General features: G+C 39.1%; 1 protein-coding gene across 4 annotated transcripts in view; it reads right to left on the reverse strand.

The window, feature by feature from the left end:
* Positions 1-7,918: 7,918 nt before the first annotated feature.
* Positions 7,919-23,431, reverse strand: part of LOC122545831 (heparan sulfate glucosamine 3-O-sulfotransferase 5) — a 252,870-nt gene continuing 237,357 nt past the window's right edge. For all 4 annotated transcript variants that reach the window (XM_043684734.1, XM_043684736.1, XM_043684743.1 and 1 more), the window contains one exon: positions 7,919-13,428. In XM_043684734.1, the coding sequence (XP_043540669.1) occupies positions 12,498-13,428 (931 nt within the window). In that variant the 3' untranslated portion in view covers positions 7,919-12,497. The remainder of the gene's footprint in view (positions 13,429-23,431) is intronic.

Genomic DNA, 23,431 nt, shown 5'->3' on the forward strand with positions numbered 1-23,431 from the left:
GGCACAGTGGTTAGCACTGCTGCCTCACAGCGCCTGAGACAGGGGTTCAATTCCCACCTCAGGCGACTGACTGTGTGGAATTTGCACGTTCTCCCCATGTCTGCGTGGGTTTCCTCCGGGTGCTCCGGTTTCCTCCCACAGTCCAAAGATGTGCAGGTCAGGTGAATTGGCCATGCTAAATTGCCCATAGTGTTAGGTAAGGGGTAATTATAGGGCTATGGATGGGCTCCGCTTTGGTGGGTCGGTGTGGACTTGTTGGGCCGAAGGGCCTGTTTCCACGCTGTAATCCAATCTAATCTAATCTAAATTCCTGGGGTCTGATCAGGTGTATCCCAAAAGTTTGTGAGAAGCTAGGGAAGAGATTGCTGTGTCCCTTGCTGAGATACTTGAATTATCAATAGCCACAGGTGAGATGCCGGAAGACTGGAGGTTAGCTAATAAGGTGCCATTATTTAAGAAAGGTGGTAAAGAGAAGCTGGGGAATTGTAGACCAGTGAGCCTGATGTTGGTGGCGGCTAACTGTCGGTGGGGATTCTGAGCAACAGGATTTACATGCACTTGTAAATGCAGGACTGACTGTGGAGAGTTAATATGGCTTTGTGCATAGCAAATTGTATCTCACTAACTTGATTGAGTTTTTCTGAAGAAGTGACATAGAAGATTGATGAAGACATTGTCTATATGGACTTTAGCAAGGTGCTTGATAAGATTCTATATGGTAGACTGCTTAGCAAGGTTAGATCACATGGAATTCAAGGGGAGCTAGCTAATTGGATAGGAAATTGACGAGAAGATGGAAGACAGAGGGTGGTGGTGGAGGGTCACTTTTCAGACTGGAGGCCTGTGACGAGTGTTGTACTGCAAGGATCAGAGCTGGCTCCACTACTTTCTGTCATTTATATAAATGGCTGAATGTGAATATAGGGGATATGGTTAGTAAGTTTGCAAATGATACCAAAATTGGTGGTGCAGGGGACAGTGAAGAAGGTTACCTCAGAGTACAACATGACCTTGGTCAGATGGGTCAATGTGCTGAGGAGTGACAGATGGAGTTTAACTTAGATAAATATGAGGTTTTACATTTTGGTAAGGCAAATCAAGGCAGAACTTATACCATTAGCGGTAGGGCCCTTGGGAGTGTTGGTGAACAGAGGGGCCTCGGGGTGTCAGTGCAAAGTTCCTTGAAAGTGGCTTCGTAAGAAGACAGGGTGGTGAAAAAGGTGTTTGGCATGCTAGCCTTTATTGGTTAGTGCATTGAGTATAGGAGTTGAGATGTCATGTTAAGACTGTACAGGACATTGCTTTGGCCATTTTCAGAGTACTGCATTCAATTTTGGTCTCCCTGCTATAGGAAAGATGTTGCTAAACTTGAAAGAGACTTACAAGAATGTTGCCAGGATTGAGGGTTTGAGCTATAGGTAAGGCTGAATAGCCTGGGGCTATTTTCCTTGAAGTGTCGGAGGCTGAGGGGCGAACCTTACAGAGGTTTATAAAATCATGAGGAGCATGGAAGCTAGAGAACTAGGGGAATAAATAATGGTCATTTGGAAATTGTCAATTGGTAACAAAATTGGCTTGAAGGTGGGTGACAGAGTGTAGCGGTGGAGGGTTGTTTTTCGGAATGGAAGCCTGTGACCAGTGTTGTACTGCAAGGATCAGTGCTGGGTATGCTACTTTTTGTCATTTATATAAATGACTGAACGTGAATGCAGGAGCTTTGGTTAGTAAGTTTGCAAATGACATCAAAGTTGGTAATGTGGGGGACAGTGAAGAAGCTTACCTCAAAGTAAAAATGTGATATTACAGAAGAGGAGGTGCCGGATGTCCAAAAACCTATAAAGGTAGATAAATCTCCAGGATCTGATCAGGTGTATCCCAGAACTCTGTGGGAAGCTAGGGAATAGATCGCTCAGCCCCTTTCTGGGATATTTGTATCATTGTTAGCTACAGATGAGGTACCACAAGACTGAGGTTGGCTAATGTATTGACTAGTCAAGATCTTTTTCTCAGAGTAGGGGAGCCCAAAACTAGAGGGCAGGCTTAAGGTGAGAAGGGAAAGATTTAAAGGGACCTGAGGAGAAAACCTTTCACACAGATGGGTGGTGCATATATGGAATGAGCTGTCGGAGGAAGTAGTGGAGTCAACTACAACTGCGGCTTTTAAAAGGCATCTGGATGGCTCCATGGATAGGAAGGTTTTAGAGAGATATGGGCACAATGCTGGCAAATGGAATTATGTCAGTGTAGGATATCTGGTTGGCATGGATGAGTTGGACTAAAAGGTCTGTTTCTGTGCTTTATAATTATGACTCTATGTGGTAAGTCAACAACGTAATATAGATAGCTTGGAAACCAAATTCTTCAAGAAGGTTATGTTTTCGTCACTGGCTGGAGACCGATTCCAATCAATGAGTAATTAGAAAAACTGCAGTCATTGAATCCAAGTGGCCATACCGTACATACTCAAGTAATAGTTGATCTCATGTAAAAGTCGACCCCTTATTTTTGGCCAAATAGTCTGGAATTTCCATACGTCTCACATAAAAGTCAACCCTAGTTCTTCACAGACAACAAATCAATATTTATGAATCGGTGTGCCGGCCGTCACGTCCCGGTCCAGCTGTCCACTCTGCCCATTATTCTGCTCTGCTTCCAGTCTTCCAGTCCACTGGTTGTTGAATTCCGCTCTGGGTTTCAAAATTACCATAATTCATTTTTGTTGTTGTTGTTTAGAGATCAATTGAGCTTCTGCTAGTGATACAGTATGAATTTTGATGGGCATGAATTTCAGCCCCCCCCAAAATGGTATCGATGAAATAGTTGACCCCATAAATTTAACCTTAAAAAGTAATCAAGAAAGTTTGATTATTACTCGAGTATATACAGTATTTAAAGGTTTCTAGAGTCAGCTCAAATGCAGGAAAATCTGGCTTTTGGTGCTTCAGCACATATTTTGCCATCATTAAACAGCATCCTCAGCCTCCAAAAGGATATGCAGTAAATTTGATGTGCCAAGTTTAAGCAAGGAGATAGAGGGACATTGAGTGGCATGGAACATAGGTGGGGCCATATCACAGAAATATTACAGTGTAGACAGAGGCCATTCAGCTCCTTATGCCTGCATTAATTCTATTGCCTAGTGCTAATCTCCCACCTTTTCCCATATTCCTGCCCACCAGTACTATCCAAGTAACTGTACAGTGCCCTCTTCAATGCCTTAATTGAACCTGTCTTCATTATAATTCCAGGCAGTGCATCCCATATCCTAATCACTCGCTGTAAGTTTTATCTAGCATCAGCCTTGCTTTGTTTGCACATCACTTAGAATCTGGACGGTTGGTCGAGTGGAGGACATAGGTTGACACAGATGTGTTATGGGAAGTGTGTGAGGGTTGGGGAATGTGAGGCTGGAGGAGGGATCTTTGACAAAATGGGTGTGCACCAGAGTCAGGCTCTGCACCCAGTGGTCTCCAAACCTTTCTGAGGACAGTGGACATAAGACCTATTTTCACCTGTTCCCCAAGTAGCAAAAATCAGAACCTCTGGGGCACATTTCCCTGGATCAGGCTTACAGGGCTGGGAATTGTCTGGATCTGGGAGTGGAAATTAAGAGTCAAGAGACAAAAGGGTCCAAAGTTACCTGAACGTGTAGTTGGGAAATACAGTAGGTCTCTCCCAGCCACATAATAGAAGAGAGGCTCACACTGATTCTTTGTGGGAAGGCCTTCCCTTGGAATCCAGACCTAAGGGACAGAGGTCCTGCCATCTGAGAGCCACTGATGAACCAGACATTATCTGATCTTATGCTCAGCAGTGCCATAGGAAAGACTGACAGCTGCAAGAAGGAAAGGCACTGGTGTCCCGGTGTTATGGAGCAACCCAGGACACAGGTACCTAATGTGAAATGGGGAGTTGGTTGTGAGGTGGGATAGGGTCATGGAGTGAAGGCGTCAAGGGGCTCAGAAACAAGGCCGGGGTGGCGGGGGGATGCTAATGTCCAGCTAGTGCCTTTCCTTCCCAATGTTGTGTCCTTCAATCAGGCACTGAATCCCTTTGGAAAAGGAACACCAGCTGCCCTGTCCTATGAATGACAAGTTGCACACAAAGCTTTGGATGCCATGCACAACACGCAATGAAAGGCTTGCTTGCAGCTGGGTTAATACAGTTTTTAAGAGATCCTTAAGTTGTCATGAATTGGCCACTTAATCACCTCAATTGGCAGCAGGGTGGAAAAAATCAAACACGGGCCTTGCTAATCACAGCCTAATTCTGGTCAAGGTGGGAAAGTAACAGTGTACATGTACTCCACTATCCTGCATAATTCACGACCCTTCCGCCTCCAAGTTCACTGTCAGCAAGAGCAGAGGATTCCATCCCAAACAGGTGACTTGGCACTTTTCGATCCTGTGTGGCTGCCTGGCTGGTTCCCTGCAGTCAAGCACTGTGTCCCCAGCCTGTTTCTCTCTCTGTTCAACTGACAAGTTCAATTGAGGCATTCAAGATGGCATTGAACGATTATTCAAATAGAAACTGTGGGCAGAGATATGTGGAAAAGGCAAGAGTTTGGCACTAAGTTGAAATACTCAGACAGTCAGTGTAAAAACAATGGGCCAAATGGCCTCCTTCTGCAGTGCAATAGCTCTCAATAAACAATAACAATTCTCAACAATTCACAATAATCCCTCTTGCTCAGGACATTAATACTCATCACAGACCTCAGATCTATGTCCCCTCATACATTCAGCCTCCTCTCTTCAGGCCTCCAATCTCCTTTCTTGATTTCTGACCACCAACCAAGCCCTCATCCTCAAGATTTAGAGATTCACACATTCTTAGGATTGTGATCTTCCCCACACTACAATCCCCAATGCTCAATTTCATGCTAGGGTCTCTGACCTCTCCCTCCAGCCTCTAACCTATCACTGCCATCAAGGTTCACTCTAAGAACGCCGACCCATGTGCAATCCACCTATCAATCTCCCTTTATCCTGCCACTGATCCCTTTTCCCCTTCTTTGGGATGACACCTCACTTCCCTCACCCTCCCATTGAATCAAGCCCCACACAGTCAAGGTTCTATCAATCAAGGACAATACAGAGGGAGTGAGGGATCTTCAGTTGAGAAAAAGGAAAACATATTCAAATCATTGGGAGCAAATTCTGGTCTCCTTCCTATCGGAAAGATGTTGCGAAACTTGAAAGGATTCAGAAAAGATTTACAAGGATGTTGCCAGGGTTGGAAGATTTGAGCTATAGGGAGAAGTTGAACAGGCTGGGGCTGTTTTCCCTGGAGCGTCGGAGGCTGAAGGGTGACCTTATAGAGGTTTATAAAATCATGAGGGGCATGGATAGGATAAATAGACAAGGTCTCTTCCCTGCAGTGGGGGAGTCCAGAACTAGAGGGCATAGGTTTAGGATGAGAGGGGAAAGATATAAAAGAGACATAAGGGGAACTTTTTCACGCAGAGAGTGGTACGAATATTTGAGCTACCAGAGGAAGTGGTGGAGGTTAGTACAATTGCAACATATAAAAGGCATTTGGATGGGTATATGCATAGGAAGGGTTTGGAGGGATATGGGCCGGATGCTGGCAGGTGGGACTAGATTGAGTTGGGATACCTGGTCAGCATGGATGAGTTGAACCGAAAGGTCTGTTTCTGTGCTATGCATCTCTGTGACTTCATGACTCTATAAATGAGGCACAGTCGGAATTGATATAATGGAGAAGTAGAAAATGAGAGAATGAAAATTTCAAGTGTGATGTAAAATCAAGCATATATCTGATTTTAACTTTGCATTATTCAAAGAGTGAAAGTGTCAGAATAATATCAGGTAATCAGTAAGAGACAACTATCAGTAACACCTTCCCACTATGTTTTCCTTAGATTGTTTCTAATTGTACAAGAATATGACTAAGCTGTGAATAATTTGGAATTTTCAGTATTTTGATGCACTATGTAAGTAATGAAAATGTAATTGCTGCAGGTGGTGACTATGTCATTTGACTCATTAAGCAGGATAATAGCTGTAATTTGTACAATGTATTAGACATACTCAACAGAAATAATTAATTTAACAGTTCTTAGAAGAGCTTAAAGTAGAAAATGTTTACTTTTTAAAATGTCCATTTACTTAATATAATAGCATTACTTTAAATATTTCATTTAAAATGAGCTAACTATACAAAGGTATTCCTCACAGTAATGATATTCAGTGGAGATTAAAAGAAATTGCAGAAACATAGATCTAAAAATGTTTGTACTGATTATTTTTTGTTTGCAGTTTAGGGTAAGAACATTTGACTTCTCATGACACTCATTTATCAAATGATCCAAAATAGATATCAACTTATCCATTAACTTTAAAGTTGAAAAACCAAAAGGACTGTGGATGCTGTAAATCAGAGAAAAAACAAACAAGTTACTGGAAAAGCTCAGCAGGTCTGTGGAGAGAAATCACAGTTAACACTTTGGGTCAAATGACCCTTCCTCAGAACTTGAAAGTTTTATTCACTGTTTACAAACAGTAATTTCTACATAACAGATTTTGAAAGTGACCTGAATTGACCTTGAAAGCCAACTAGTAAAGATAAGACAATTTTAAGAACTGCTAATGGTGAATATTACATAGGTATTTATTATTGGAATGCAGTATAAGTACATACATTACTTACATATAAACAAATAATGTGTACAGTGAAATATACAGAAGTTATAATGCTTACAAATTCCACAGTGAAGTTTGCAACATTTGATGTCAGGCTAGTCTTTTGTTATATTGGACACCTCTTATAACAGATTAAGGAAAGAAAAAATGTATTTTGCTTATTTTTCCATGTGCATTTGTTTTTCCTTCACCATATTGGATCTGATTTCATATTTTTGTGATGTGTTATTTGAGTATCTAATATTTCACTATTAAATGCTATATATGCAATTTTAATGACCAGACTAAGATTGTGCATACAAGTGCTTTGGAAAACCACTGTCACTCACAAAACATTGAACGTTGGTGCAGTCACTGTCCCACATTGTGTGTTTTAACTCTTGATAGGGAAAGAAAAAGGTTTTGAGTTGCATGCACAAGACAAACTTCTGTAAAGAAAACTGCCACTTTTTTAGGCATTGCATATTCATCTAAAATTTTCAGAAAATGGTTATGGCTACCCTACTGTGAGTCAATGTTCTTCCAAGGCTCATAGCTAAAAATAGCAACCTTGGCATTAAAGGCCATCAGAAGCTATATTAATCAATAATTTAAATATTTGGTGACAGGCTTAAGAGCACATATAAAATGCTAATGTTTTCCTTCACAGCATAAATATACTACAGGTATCACCATACTACAGCAAACTGAGATTAGGGACTTGGTACTTGAGTTAAATCTCTTGCCATTTTGTACCTAACAATATTGCCTGATATAAATACAGCCTACCACAAGGTGGAGGTATAGCAAATCTGTCGCAAGAGGTACACCAGGAGCTAAATGTATTACAATTCAACCTAAAAAATGTGTGCGTAATGTAATATTGTATGGAAGAACACATAAACAAACAAGCAAAGTTTTGACATTAAAAGCTTTCATAGAAAGCATGATTAGTGCTCTCCATACATATGTTTAGAGCGCTGTATACTGTACTCAGTTTATGCAAGACATCGTTTTTTTTGTAATTTGATGACAAGAATTATTCTGTACTTCTTTCATTTATATCTTTTAAAAGTATGATGCATGATCTCTACTGCATAATTTTGGAGTGAAAATCAACCAGATATTAAATAAAAATAAGTTGCTTTTTGTGACATCCATTTGACTTAGTCAATGAAAACAGTTAAAAATCACACAATACCAGGTTATAGTCCAACACCACCTGATGAAGGAGCAGTGCTCCAAAAGCTAGTACTTCCGAATAAACCTGTTGGACTATAACCTGGTCTTGTGTGATTTCTAACTTTGTACACCCCAATCCAACACCGACATCTCCAAATCAATAAAGAAATACTGCTCCAGGGTCATTTTTGTGTGCCGGAACTGTTTAATGGGCCTGAAACAAATTTTGATGTTCGGTGAACAATTGTAATGTGGTTCTAATAACGTTTAATATTATGTCAATGCTTTTTCTTTGCTCACCCTGTTTACAGCAACTTAACATTGAGAATCATTAAGAGCACGGTGAAGAAGTATTTGTAACTGCATGTAATAAAGTTTAATTAATCTTAAATATACCGTTTGTGATTCATTGCAGTTTTGCCAGTCTCTTATAAATGTATGTAAATAATTTATGAGCAAGAATTATGAAGTGATATAATTTAAATATACCTATTCTTAACATTTATCATAGATAACAGTTTCATTTCTCTATATATCTCATATTAAGAAAATGTACCTGCAGCCAACTGCAACGACTAATAACTTAATAACCTTTAAGCAGCATGGCTGGGGATACAAAATGATGCCCAATATGTTTCTGAACAGCTCAGTTTTCACTTCCCTGTGTTGTAGCAGGAGAAGGTTGATCAGTTGAAGGAATAAGATCCAATGAAATGGCATGGCTGTATCCCACTGACATCATTCGGCTCAATTAAGATCTAACAATATCATGCAGCAGTAAGAATTGACAGGAAACAGGGAATATTTATTTTATATAACTTGTAAAGGTTTCTTGTGGGTCAAGAAGGCCAGCAGTCCTTATTTTGCTCCACTAAGAAACCTTGGTCCTTCCTTTCCCCAGGTCCTTTCCCTCATTAACATCAACACTCACATGTACCACCTCCCCTCCATACTTACTTTGCTGGAAACTTTCTGTGAAGCCATCAAATTATGTTGGTGACTGATGATGACTCTATCATTCTTCTCAGTGAGCTAGTGTGAGGCCAGAAAATGACAATCTTCTGGGCTAATAATCTGGGTAGAGCCTAATCATTTACTGCTGATTTTGCTCCTCCACCCTTGGTTTCTACTCTGTTCTTTGGTCCTAAAATTCACCCCGTTGTGAAGCAATAATTACAAAGTATAAATTGTCTAAATGAAAATGAGTAAAGGCTGTCATTTGGATTGTCACAAATAAATGTTTCTGTTGTTGGGTGTTGTAACTCATTTATGCTGATATTTCTCTATCCTTCGCTAAAATCTACACAGGATACACAACACAAATACTGCTGCAACACTGTAGCAAAATATATAACAAACTTGTTTTTGAAATGCTTGAAGAAAATGTTTATATGTTTAAAGTCAAATTATTCCATCATGGTGGAGGAAGTTCAAAGTGTCATTCTCAGGTAATGGGTTAAAAATGATTATCTCTTGCAGTTCCTTGGATAAATAATCTTAAGATGGAAAAATGGGAATTTGATCTCCTTAGGCCAAATATTTTGCATGGCTTTAACAGTAAAGCACATCAACTCTGAATAAACACTAGGATTCTTGTAGTGATTGCAGTCCTCAGGTATTATTACACAAAACGTGCCAGTAGACAAGTTAGATATTAAGTTTGAATACAAGTATAATAGCGTGATTATCATTTCCGTTAAATATTAGGTGCTGAAGTACTGACACTAGATGAAATTGTAACATAAACAGGTTGCACTGTACAGATATAGATCAACTTGCTTTCATTTTTATGGCAAATTATTACTTAAATCAATTAGTTGTTTGCATAAAAGGTGTCATTAGATATTACAAAAAAGAGTTTATTTACAGTCTAGTAACAAAAGTTGTTTCGGTGTTGTGCACTGCTACAGACATTTCCAATGTGCTCTAAGAAATTGGACTTCCTTTTCACTGCTTAGCAGATAATGATGTTAACAGCAGCATACCAAAGTTTTAATTACCGTGACAGAACAAGAGAGTCACATTTTACAGAAACTACAGTGGTAGTTAATGCTCTTGAACTCCTTATATGTATGGAGAATGATTAGGGATTAGATGTGAAATAGGGAGGCTAGTGACCAAAAGTAAATTAGACTGAATTTAAAATCTAATCCCAGATTAAACACACAATTCAGTAATATACAAAATAGCTCAGTGTCAAACTAGTATTTACAAAAGTATGTTACATATATACATTTCTGTCCTGTGGTTGTGTTTGTTGTTGTAAAGGAAATGAATGTAGAGTTTCCATCTGATCAATTGTAAATGTAATACTGAGAAAGTAGGCAAGTTGCTTGAATGCAAACCCCCATACATACCTACTTGTTCTAAAATCTATACTTGAAAAGTTAAGTTGTAGATATTTTTGGAGTTGCTGAGAGATTTTTAATAATACTTAAACAATGCAGTCAAAAAATAAAAGAAAATTCATGTGCAGTATGGGAATTGCATTTGAAGCTCCAGTACCGTAAACACTGACACTAAGTGAATCATTATTTCAAGGTGATGATAAAAGACACTTAACAAAAAAAATCATCTAACCAGATCTATTTAATAATAAAAACAATTCTGCTGAAAACCTGACAATTTTATTACTTTTTTGGGAGCTTTGTCAATGCAATCCATATTGATGCTTGGACTATCTTGACTGACTTTTTTCGAAACAATTTTCAAATGCATCATTATTGAGATTTGCATTTTGAGACACTGAAGAGTTTTAATCATGGTGGTGCACAACTATGATTAGTTTTATGATAAATTCCTAATCTTAAGTGGACCACAAGAAGATCCTCAAATATCAGTCTATATTGTGACTGCCTGCACGTAAGGTATTAATTATGTAACATTAGGGTTTATTCTCAGGTATTCTGGGAAAATAAAGAAAATAAAATGTTTAGAAAATGCTTCCCAATTCTCTATCATTCATTCATGAAAGTACTGAATTGTGCTCTTATATGGCTGTGCAACTTCTCAATGCCAAATACTCACTGTTTATGTAGCAAAGAAGTGAGTGTTTTTTGGTTACCGAGGTTCAGCTATTGAGCATATTAGAACCATTTCCAGTTTGCTCCCATCTAACACTTGTTCATTATTTAGCAGGGGGTCACTAAGTAATGATTGTGGAATGAAGTCGGGTCTAATACTCCTTCCCCATTCCAGGATTCCCCATTACCTTTTTGAATTGTGGAAAATTATTTTCTACATAACTTTTTTTGCCTGAAACATGGTATGTAACTTATTTAAGAAAAGTCTACTCGTCAATGTTTGAAGCACTCTAGCCTACCGATACTTATACACAAAGTTAGTAGGAGAATTACTGGAATAGTTTCACAGCTAAAATTGTGCTGGAATATTTGCGATTTATCATTTGAATAAAACAATTGTATGAAACAACATAATAGTCATTCTGATTTATCCTATAACCTACACTTTTTAAAATGAATTTACTGATTGGTAGTTCTGATGACTCTAGAAAACTACTGGAAGATCAAAATGTTACTGCATTCTTTAGGAGTCTTAGTGATAAATATTCATTTATATTGCTTATTAGTCCAGAATGGATACAAGTGAGTAAAATGTTTAACACAACAAATTAATTATTTTAAATTGGGAAAATAAAAACACACCTATGGTAGTTTAGAACTTTAAAGGTCCATTATTAAATATATTTTGCATTTTGTATCAGTGCTTTTCCAATGAATGTCTTTTTCTGAGAGGAAATGGCTGTATATTCACTCTCCTGTAGAATCAAATCGTGTTACAGCTGTATAGTGAGCCCATCACTACATCAAAATGACAACAGTTTACAACTGCCAAAATTGAGGAGAAGATTTAATCAAAATCTTCACAACGTGCACCAGTACTCTCCAAACAAAATTCAAATGAAAAGAAATGCATTTTCCCCACTGAAATATTGAAAGAAAATTAGGTCACCTATCAGCTTCTGTAAATGAATTTGGCAATCTCACCTTCTGTTATTGACAAGGTTGCCTCATTTTGTTAAGTCTAAACAGCCAGGGACAGAACTGAATCAGGCCTATTGGTACAAAGAATGAACTAACAGTTTTGTTATTGATAATTCAGTGAAATTTTTTGCAACCTTGATGACTAATGTTTTCACACTGTCAAACATGGGGAGTGTAATGTTTTTTTATTGGGCAGAAAATGTCTGGGCATTCACTTAAAATGGGAGTGTCTTCTCTCAATTGGAAACAGTGGCAACCACATGTAAGGACTCAAAATAAATTGAAATATGGTTGATCTCAGTTTCAATTTATCAACAGTCTTTTTACCATTGCCTGCTTGGTGTGGTAATAAATTCCTCAAAATCTAACTTTTCTCCCTTTTATAAGAATTTATGAGAAACTATAGATATGAGTATAAAACAATTATCTTCGCTTTACACTCACATCAATCTCTTGTTTTTACTGAAATGACCAAATGGAAGTATAACACACTGAAATATAATAACTGCATCTTGTTGAAAATAAACCATTATATAGTCATCTCCATTCCATCCTATTTACTGAAATAAAAACATGATTACTGTTGATCGACAACTTTTGAAAGTTTTGGATATCACTCTTTTGATTAAACATTTTTGCTTTACATCAACACACAGTGTTGCAGCGATCACTTGTATGGCCAGCTAAATGTCCGCCCAGTGATCTGATAAAATTTCTGATTGAAAGGATGAAAAAACTTGTGCAGTTTGTTAACAACCAAGGGATCCACCTCAGGATGTATCCGTCCTTTACTGCCTGCCAGACACTTGTTAAACACAATGTTAAATCGTAAACAGTAAAACCCCCTGGTGGCATTAAAGTACAAATTATACTGGCTTATTCTGGGGGGCAGATTCAGAAACTTCTCCACTAGCTGCAGTTCAGGTAATGGCTCAGTTATCAGGCGATCACCATCCACAATGTGAAACTGTTCAATGGGAAAGTACTTGAGCCACCTCTCAAGGTGTTTTGTGTATATACTAGTTCTCACAGCCTTGTATTTAGTATTTACCTCACAGGTAGTTGGGTCAATTGCAAGCTTCTCAAATTTGTAGTAGGTTTTGTTCTTCCTTTCCTTGCCCTCCAGCACCTGAGTGTAATCTGAAATGGCTCGGGTCGTTGGCTCACGCACAATGATCAACAATTTAATGGATGAGTTCATTTTGTAAATTCTTTCAGGGACTTCCTCTGTGATGAAATATGCTGGGCTTTTCTCAATAGTGATCTGATAGGGGTAGGAAAAGGGCATTTTTTTCCGGTACCATTCAATACCCTTAGCATAATTTTCATCATTGTCAAAGAAGTGGATTTCCTGCGAGGCTTTGACCACAGCTGGGTGTAAGTTCAGCATTTCGAGAAGGGCCCGTGTTCCACCCTTGCGGACACCGATAATAATGGCCTGGGGAAGCTGTTGCACCATGTTGTGTAGTCTGATTTGTTCCTTTGTCACATTGCCTTTGCGCAAATCATGTGACAAGCCTCGTTTGTACTGTAATGCCCGAAGCATGATTTGCTCTTGGTCCCCAAATTGACCTTCTATGGGACATGTAGGCTGGAGTCTGAAATGAAACAAATGTGGTCAGTATAATAAAACAAAGAACTGCAGATGCTGGAACTCTAAAACACAAACAACTTGCTGGAGAAACTCTGCAAGTCTGGCAGCAACTATTGAGAGAAAGCAGAGTTAAAATTTCCTGTCCATTGACCATTTAGAAATAAATTCTGAATAAGGCTCACTGGACTCCAAATGTTAACTCTGCTTTCTTCCAAAAATGCTGACAGCACTGCTGAATTTCACCAGCAAGTGCTGTTTTTGTTAAACTTGTTCAGTATAATGGCTATTAATACACTTGTGATAATTTAACCACATTGAAGTGAGCCATTGAAAATATGTATATAATGGCATTTAAGATTTTCAACTCACATTATGTCGTAATGACATCCATTATCAAACGTTTATCAAAATATCTTTCAGTTGAAGTTATGCTTAACTCTGGGTGTTGCCTTAATAAATAACTTGTGTTATCAGAGGAGAATGTTACTATCATAATACAAGCATGTTTTCTTTTTCACTATAACCCTAAATTATAAATGATTCAGTTTCAGGGGACTTGTACATTATCTCCACAAATCTCTGTGAAGACTGATTTAGGAGATCACTAATTAGATATGCTGAACTTTTTCTTTTCATGGGAAGCATTTTCATCTTCATTATCAAGTGGTAAGGGGCAGTGTGGATCACCGGCCTCTTGTAGAATCCAATGGCTCCTATTCTGTTGAAAGCAGATGTATCCTACAACAGCTGTACAATACATTTCTGCTCAGAGGTGAAAATAATCCTGAAAAGTATTCCAGGAAGGCTATTGGGCCTTTGGACTAAATGTTTTGAGGAGAAACATGGCCCTCACATCTTATGATAAACGTGTTATGTTTTAATAAGAGAGCACTAATATCATCAGAAGTATTTCAGAAACTCACCCCAATCACCAACCTTGCTGACTGAAGGAAAAAATGGACAGAGGTCGACAGCAATGATGGAATGATAAAGCAGGGAAAATAGCGAGCATGTCTAATATCTAATACTGCAATATTAAATAATTTACACTTAATTTTCCAGAAGCTGTTTAGCATGCATACTGCATATTTCTTGAATATTAATTTAATATAACAGTAGATTTACTGTCCGTTTTCTGAAAGTATATTAATTTGTTTTATAAATGGAACAGAACTTTTTATTGTCAAGTGCTAACATGTCTTTTTCTGCAACATAAAATATGAATTTGGCGTCCCCTCCCCACTTGCAATGCTGTTATGTACCAATTGAACTCCATGGGATCAAATCGGGTGATTCAACATTAGGAATATGTTAGCACGATTACTTTTGACCTGTCATCCCTCTCTACCCCTGTATAAAGAGGAGAAGAATACAGCAAAGTGGAAACTTAGGATGATGAAAAATTGTTCCTAGGTATAGGAATATTTACTTTTTGGTGAGGCAGAAAATGTACTTCAAAAGGTTGCTATTTTGTCCATACATATAGCCAGATAAACACCATGAGATTGATTTGATAACATTGCATTTAATGTAAACAGAGCAGTACTGGATCACTTACTATACCATGTACAATGGTGCATTGGATTTCACCATCATGACTAATATCCAGATGTGGAAATGCCAGACCTTTTCAGAAAGTTATCTTTCTCGTTGCCCTTCTATAGGGAATATGTTGTTGAACTTGAGAGGGTGCTGAAAAAATTTGCATGGATATTACTTTGACTGGAAGATTTGAGCTATAGAGAAAGGCTAAATAGGCGTGGGTTATTTTCACCGGAGCATCAAAGGCTGGGGGGGGGTGACCTTTTAGAGGTTTATAAAATGATGAGGGACATGGACAGGTGAACAGTCAAGGTCTTTTCCCTGGGGTGGGGGAGTCCAAAACTAGATGGCATAGGTTAAAGGTGAGATAGGAAAGATTTAAAAAAGGATCTGAGGGGTAAATTTTCACTCAGAGAGTGGTGGGTGAATGGAATGAGCTGCCATAGGAAGTTGTGGAGGCACTGATTCACAACATTGTGAATGAAGTAATTTCTCCTCATTTCAATCCTAAATGATCTGCTCTTTATCCGAAGAAGGCCCATCGCTCATGCCATTCATTTAGTGGAGGCAGAAGACTTAAACTTTCCTGTATACTTGAATTCCGGTCATTCGGATAATGAAGTCTCTGCTTTGCTGTTTGAGAACACTCACCCTTATGATGACGAAAGTAAGAAAGGTAAAGCTGCCTACTTATTTCATTGAAGTCACCAGTAACAGGCAACAAGAACAGTTGAACAACTCACCTGAAGAAGAGTCATTCTAGACTTGAAATGTTTTTCTCCCTACCGATGATGCCAGACCTGCTGAGTTTCTTCAGCATTCCTTGTGTTTGTTTCAGTATTTTGCTTTTATTCAAGGAATATGCTCGATGTCCAGCAAAACTACTGGATTCTATGGAAGGGGTATGCCTTTCAAACACATTTATTGAGAATTGCCCATCAACTGCATTAATGGTCAGACTAGAACCATTTTTCTGTCAACAGACCCTGAGTACCTTAGTCATCAGCCTATATCAACTAATTCTTTGTAATTCCAATATCCTAGCATGTGTTCCCTTTAAGAAAGCACAGTATTTCCTTGATATTTAAACTGGACTCTGAGAAGCTGAAGTTTTGCCATGAGTTGGTAATGATGAGATCATTCTACCATAGTCAGTTATCTTCTCCTAATGATTGTATGTTTGAAATAAATTACTGTGATATGGGACTTTTCACTCTCAGTTCCAATAAACAAGGGTTAATTTGTTTGTATTGTTACAGTTTTAATGTTAAGAGAGTATGAATAATATTTTGTTTAATTCTTTTCATGGGATTTGAGCATCACTGGCAAGGTCAGCATTGTCAACTATGGTGAGAACCGTAGCAATCTATGTGGTATAGATATACTTACAGCATTGAAATAGGAAGATTTCCAGGATTGTGATCTGGTGACAATGAAGGAACAACAATTTAATTCATAATATCATAAGAAATAGGATCAGGAGAAGGCCACTTAGCCTCTTGAGTTGCTCTGCCATTCAATATATTAGATCTAATCTGGTTGTGACATGAACTCCACTTTTCTGTCTGACCCCAGAAAATTTGATTCCTTTATCAAAAAAAAAATCTGCCTCAGTTGGTTTTGAATAGATTCTACTAATCACCATTTCAGCATTCTCCTGCCTTCTTTAATGCCTTCTCCTGCAACCCACAGCAGCAGAAACCAGCAATACTTGCACAGCTTGCCAAGTGAAACCCTCATCTGTTTTTCCCCTCAGTGCTGATGATGTTGGCCCTGAAACACCAAGCTCACCTTTACATCTGGTACTTCTTCTCCAGGACTATTTGGAGTCCCAGCAGTGGCCTTGGCACCTGAGACAAGAGACCTCATGGTCACTTGATTGGCCAACAATTCTCAGATTCTGGATCAGTGGTGCTGGAAGAGCACAGCAATTCAGGCAGCATCCGACGAGCAGCAAAATCTTCTGGATCAGTGGTGCTGCCTGAATTGCTGTGCTCTTCCAGCACCACTGATCCAGAATCTGGATTCCAGCATCTGCAGTCATTGTTTTTACCTCAACAATTCTCAGAGGCAGGGCCTCCCATGTGATACAGCAAGGAAGCCAACTTGAAGCCAAGTGACAGTCATTTAATGGCTGTGCAGTGTGTTGGCCAGGTTCAATCATTGTCATTCATGCTCAATGTCACTTCTGTGTTGAGGGGAGGAGGAGGACGCACGGGGTCTTTGCCCCCAACATAAGATTGAGCCCCATAGGTCACTATAACTGCATTGAAGTATGTCAGTGGCAGTGACAAACTATAAGAAGTGTACTTTGAAAATTGCAAAAGACTTAATCATTTCCACTTTGTGAGATTTTTGAAAATTAACCTTCAACATTTATTCTAAATCCTTATTTGTTTCATTACTAAATAAAAATTATATAGCTAAAATAAAGAACAATGCAGGACTGACCTTCAGCAGCACTGTACTCAAGAATTTTCCTCCCTTGCCTTTCAATCCCTCAGTGTCTACAACCTTTTTCCCTCCAAGTATTCACAAGGGAAAACACAAACAATGTGTCTTTGCCAAACAAAAATACCTCTAATAAAATCAATGACTTTTGGTCTCTCAGGGAATCAAGGGATATGGTGAGCAGGCAGGAAAGTAAACTTGAATCTCAAAGTAATGATAATATTAAATGGTTTGATGGGTCTCCATAACCTGCTCGAGGACAAGCATCTCCATTGAACTGGTGGGCAAAATGCTAGAAGAAAGTGAGGACTGCAGATGCTGGAGATCAGAGCTGAAAAATGTGTTGTTGGAAAAGCGCGTGGGGGGAGGGGAAATGAGGAAGCTGGAGAAATCTGCATTCATCCCTTGTGGTTGGAGGGTTCCTAGGCGGAAGATGAGGCGCTCTTCCTCCAGGCATCGATTTGCCATGGTCTGGCGATGGAGGAGGCCAAGGACCTGCATGTCCTTGGCGGAGTGGGAGGGGGAGTTAAAGTGTTCATCCATGGGGCAGTTGGGTTGGTTGGTGCGGGTGTCCCAGAGGTGTTCTCTGAAACGTTTCGCAAGTAGGCGGCCTGTCTCCCCAATGTAGAGGAGGCCATAAAATGCTAGCAAGGTTGAAATATCAGCCCAACTGTGACTTAAATATTTGAATTCTCAGCCATGGGGATTAGATTTTCTTTACAATTTTGATGCAATTGAATACTTCTTTTTCTCTAGGTCGCAAGGTTTGTGAAGGTTTGTAGCTCAGGTTGAGGTTTAGGGTATAGATTTGCTCGCTGAGCTGTAGGTTTGATATCCAGACGTTTCATTACCTGGCTAGGTAACATCATCAGTGGCGACCTCCAAGTGAAGCGAAGCTGTTGTCTCCTGCTTTCTATTTAAAGCTTTCTCCTGGATGGGGTTCCTGGGGTTTGTGGTGATGTCATTTCCTGTTTGTTTTCTGAGAGATTGATAAATGGCATCTAAATCTATGTATTTGTTTATGGCATCGTGGTTGGAGTGCCAGGCCTCTAGGAATTCTCTGGCATGTCTTTGCTTAGCCTGTCCAAGGATAGATATGTTGTCCCAGTCAAAATGGTGTTTTTTTTCATCCATGTGTAGGGCTAGGAGGGAGAGAGGGTCGTGTCTTTTTGTGGCTAGCTGGTGTTCATGTATCCTGGTGGCTAACTTTCTTCCTGTTTGTCCTATGTAGTGTTTGTGGCAGTCCTTGCATGGAATTTTGTAGACAACATTGGTTTTGTCCATGGGTTGTACTGGGTCTTTTAAGTTTGTTAGTTTTTGTTTGAGAGTGTTGGTGGGTTTGTGTGCTACAAGGATTCAGAAATGACAGCCAGACTACTGAGACCCCTCAGAATCCTAGTAGCATACAAACCCACCAACACTCTCAATCAAAAACTAACAAACTTAAAAGACCCCGTACAACCCATGGACAAAACCAACGTCATCTATAAAATTCCATGCAAGGACTGCCACAGACACTACGTAGGACAAACAGGAAGAAAGTTAGCCACCAGGATACATGAACACCAGCTAACCACAAAAAGACACGACCCTCTCTCCCTCCTAGCCCTACACACGGATGAAAAAAGAAACCACCATTTTGACTGGGACAACACATCTATCCTGGGACAGACTAAGCAAAGACATGCCAGAGAATTCCTAGAGGCCTGGCACTCCAACCACACCGCCATAAACAAACACATAGATCTAGATGCCATCTATCAACCCCTCAGAAAACAAACAGGAAATGACATCACCACAAACCCCATCCAGGAGAAAGATATAAATAGAAAGCAGGAGACAACAGCTTCACTTCACTTGGAGGTCACCACTGATGATGTTACCTAGCCAGGTAATGAAACATCTGGATATCAAATGTACAGCTCAGCGAGCAAACCTACACCCTTTTCTCTAAGTCATCAAAACTGGACACAATATCCAAGTGCGGTGTAACTGGAGTTGATAAAGCATGGCACTGGAAAACACACAGCAGATCAGGCAGCATCTGAGGAGAAAGTGAGTTGCTGTTTCGGGCATAACCCTTCATCAGTCCTGAAAAAGGGTCATGCTGAAAACATTGACTCTCATGCTTGTCAAATGTTTCCTGACCTGCTGTACTTTTTCCAGTGCCACAATTTATGAACTCTGACTCTCCAGCATCTGCATTCCTCACTTTCTCCTAGTGGCATAACTAGAGCATAATAAAGTGTAAATTCCATTTCCTTTGACTTATGTTGGACTGTTATGCTATGTGGTTCAACATCATATTAGATTGGTAGGTTATTGGGACTCTATTGTCATATGACATGTCTTGTGTCACCTGTTAGATCTGATATAGTTTGCTCTTTAACTATTTCAACACTTTTGTATGTATATCTATTTGCTTACTGATATGTAACTCTACATTTATCTGGAAAAAGATTTACCTGACATGGTTTGACCCACTTACATATTTGATCCAACACACTCTGCAATTTCTGAACTTTTTCTTCACATTTCTAACTGCCTCTTTCTTTACATTTGGAATTTTCTGCAGCAGTGCCAATTGAATCTAGGGCGTTCATGTAAGAATGGTGGTCTTGTGGTATATTCATCCCTACTTGGACGTCAGATACACTAGATTCATGTACCATGCTGGGACTTGTTGGTCGCTGAAGGAATGTTCTTGGCATGGCTCAACAGACCAATAATCAATCCACAAATCCTTCTGCCACTTCTCCACCATTGCTCATAGGGAAAACAAAATGTCTTGTTGTGACTGACATAGGAGAAATGTTACTGGTTCTGAACTGGCAATTGAAAACCAGTTTTAAAAAGTAAATTATTGGTTCAAGGGATGTGGGCAATGCTGGCTAAGCCAGTATCTATTGCATGCCACTTTCTTGAATCACTGTATCATAATTACAGCTGTTGTTAAGAAGTTAAAGTGTAAACTGATGCATTTTGGGAGGATTAATAAGGTGAAGGAGTGCATGATGAATGGTAGGACCCTAGGAAGTACAGACGATCAAAAGGACCTTGGTATGTATGTCTGCAAATCCTTGAAGGAAACAGGTAAGGTGGATAAGGTGGTTAAGAAGGCACATGGAATACTTGTTTTTATTATCAAATAGTTGAATATTAGAGCAGGGAGGGTAAGATGGAGTGTCTTACAATGGGTAAGATGTTAGTTAGGCCACAGCTGGAGTACTGTGTGCTGTTTTGGTCACCACATTATAGAAAGGATATGAGTGAACTCGAAAAGGTGCAGAGGACATTAATCAGGATGAAGCCTGCGCTGGAGCATTTCAGCCATTAAGAGAAACTAGGGAGCCTGGGATTGTTTCCCTTAGAGCAGAGAGGCTGAGGCAGTGTACAAGTGGAGGAGTGATGGAGGTGTACAAGTTTATGAGGGGTATAAATTGGGTAGATAGGAAGAAACATTTCCCCTTATTCGAGGGATCAATAACTATGGGACATAAATTTAAGGTGAAGGACAGTAGGCTGACAAGGGAATTTAAGGAAGGATGTGTATCTAGCACTCACTGGTGGAAAGGATGGTAGAGATGGAACCCATTCACAACATTTAAGAAGTTTTTAATGATCACTTGAAGTGCCATAAAATACAAGGTTATGGGCTAAGTGCTGCAAAATGGGACTTGAGTAGAGAGGTGATCAATGACTGGCACGGACATAATGGGTCAAAGCAACTGTTTCCATGTTGTCCTCTGTAGCTCTATTACTTCATAATTATCTGAAGAGAGCATTTAGATCCCCATTTAAAGGTGGCTGTTTGTGTTGCTAGCACAAAGTCATCTGCATTTGTAAATTTTTGTAGCTCTTTTGGATGCTCACGTGGCTATTGAAGATTGTTGGTGTCATTATGAAACTTTATGGCAGTGTGTTGTTGAGGAAAAGGGACAAACCGACTTTGTTGAGCAAGTGAACATCCGGCCACCTATGGTTTAGAAGCATCCAAGCAGGCATAGTGATATGAGGCAGGAGATACAGCATCTTTAATGTAGAAGGATTAACGGTTTTGATGTCTAGTCTGTTTTGTCACCTTGCTTGAATGTGGGAATCACATTAGTCTGTTGTCAATCTTCTGGACTCTCTCATAATGATTGTCAATGCTTGCAAGTCAACACCCTAATCTCTTGGAACACAAGGAAAAATACTAGGTTTCCCTTGGGTTTTTATTTGATTTGAACCTCTTTAGCCTACCTAGAAGTTCCATCTCATTTATAACAAGTCATTGATTTTATCAGAGGTACTTGTGTTTGGTAAAGACATGTTGTTTGTGTTTTCCCGTGTGAATACTTGGAGGGAACAATCATTCAGAACATTTATTATGTTGTGCTTATCCTGAGTCTCAAGGCTGTTTGCATCTTTTACCTTTTCATCTTTCTGACTACTTGCTGCATTGTGCAAGAATATTTTTGACTAGTATGTCTTTCCTCAGTTGCAATTTATTTTATTTTCTTCTCAGGTTTCTCTTTATCAAGCTCTTTAAAGTGTTTCTGCAGTTTTCCTTCCATTAAGTCAATTCTGACACAATGGATCTTAAGTGAAACAAACTGATCCCATCCACACCCATTCCTTTTCTTTCTAATTTTCTCGTCTCTACCCTGAAGGCAATAGTTAATGTTGACTATGGTTTCACTCTGTGCTGACATCCCTCTGATACATCAGGCAAATAATAATTACTTTTTTTTGCACTTGGAGACTGAATGCTGGCAAATTATTAACTACAGAAGGGCCAAAGCTAACCCCAAATATGCCCTTAAATCACATCCACTAACACGTTCATTTTCTAACATTGCTTGCTGGAATAGGTCAGGAGTTAGGAACTGCCGATTTTCGACTTCCAACTCCTGAGGGTAATAGTGATATCCTTTCATTGCTTTGACTGAGGTTAGCCACACCAGTGAAATCCATGGATCAAATCTGGGATCTTATTTGACAATATGCATGTGTATTGTATTAGATAGTTGTTTTACCCACTGTGGCATGTGTAAGGGACTTAAATAATTTGTGATTTTTCTTTCTGAAGCTGAACTACAAGCCTTTGCTTAAGAACATAAGACTTGGAATCAGGAATAGGTCATTTGGCCTCGCAAGCCTGCTCCATCATTCAATATGATCATGGCTGATCGGTTGTGCTGTCAGTTCCACTTTCCTGTCAGCACCTTATTACACTTGACTCCCATACCACTGTCAAAAAGCTATCTTTCACTGCTAAACAGCTGCTTTCACAAAACAGAGTTTAGAAAGTCTTGAAACAAATGTTCAGAAATAAATGAAGACTTACAATCTGGACAGGATATGTCAGATCTATATCATGCTCAGAAACAACATCTGTTGTATCAGACCAGTAAGGTATAATAGCAGGAGAAAGAGCAAAAGCAGCTCTTTCAGTCACACCACAGCAGACTCTGGAAAATAACGGGCTTTCTATATCATATAAATAATAATGAAAGAAATGAGCTTTAAATCATATTAACATGATGTCAGTTTATGACACATAGCTGACATAACTGTATTAAATTTCTGTTTAAATTATTGAGCATGTCTGCCCTACAGAACAATTACAGAAATGGATTTCATCAAAGATTTATTGATTCTAATCATAAATTAGAGCAATCTATTTATTGGTAGTAACAGTGAGAGCAGTCAGTGAAATACATCAATTTTCTTTTCAATATCTAAAAAAATCACTTTTTCTACTATTGATTAGCATTCCTGCATTTTTTTCCCTTGGCACTAGTGACTTGTCATTTATACACATGCTCTGGGGATCAGTCGCTTCACTATTCCCTCAGACAAAACACCTGTACACCATAATTAATGTAAAATGTGTTCCCTCTGATCCTACTGACACTACCCCATCTGGTATGAATGTGCAAAATAATCCAATTTAAATTGTTAGTCCCTTGCAAACATTATCAGTCAATTATAGATTGTTTCAGGTTAGTTATTTATTTTTAAAAAGAAGG

This window comes from Chiloscyllium plagiosum, chromosome 3 (assembly GCF_004010195.1).
Source record: "Chiloscyllium plagiosum isolate BGI_BamShark_2017 chromosome 3, ASM401019v2, whole genome shotgun sequence".
Lineage (NCBI taxonomy): Eukaryota > Metazoa > Chordata > Chondrichthyes > Orectolobiformes > Hemiscylliidae > Chiloscyllium > Chiloscyllium plagiosum.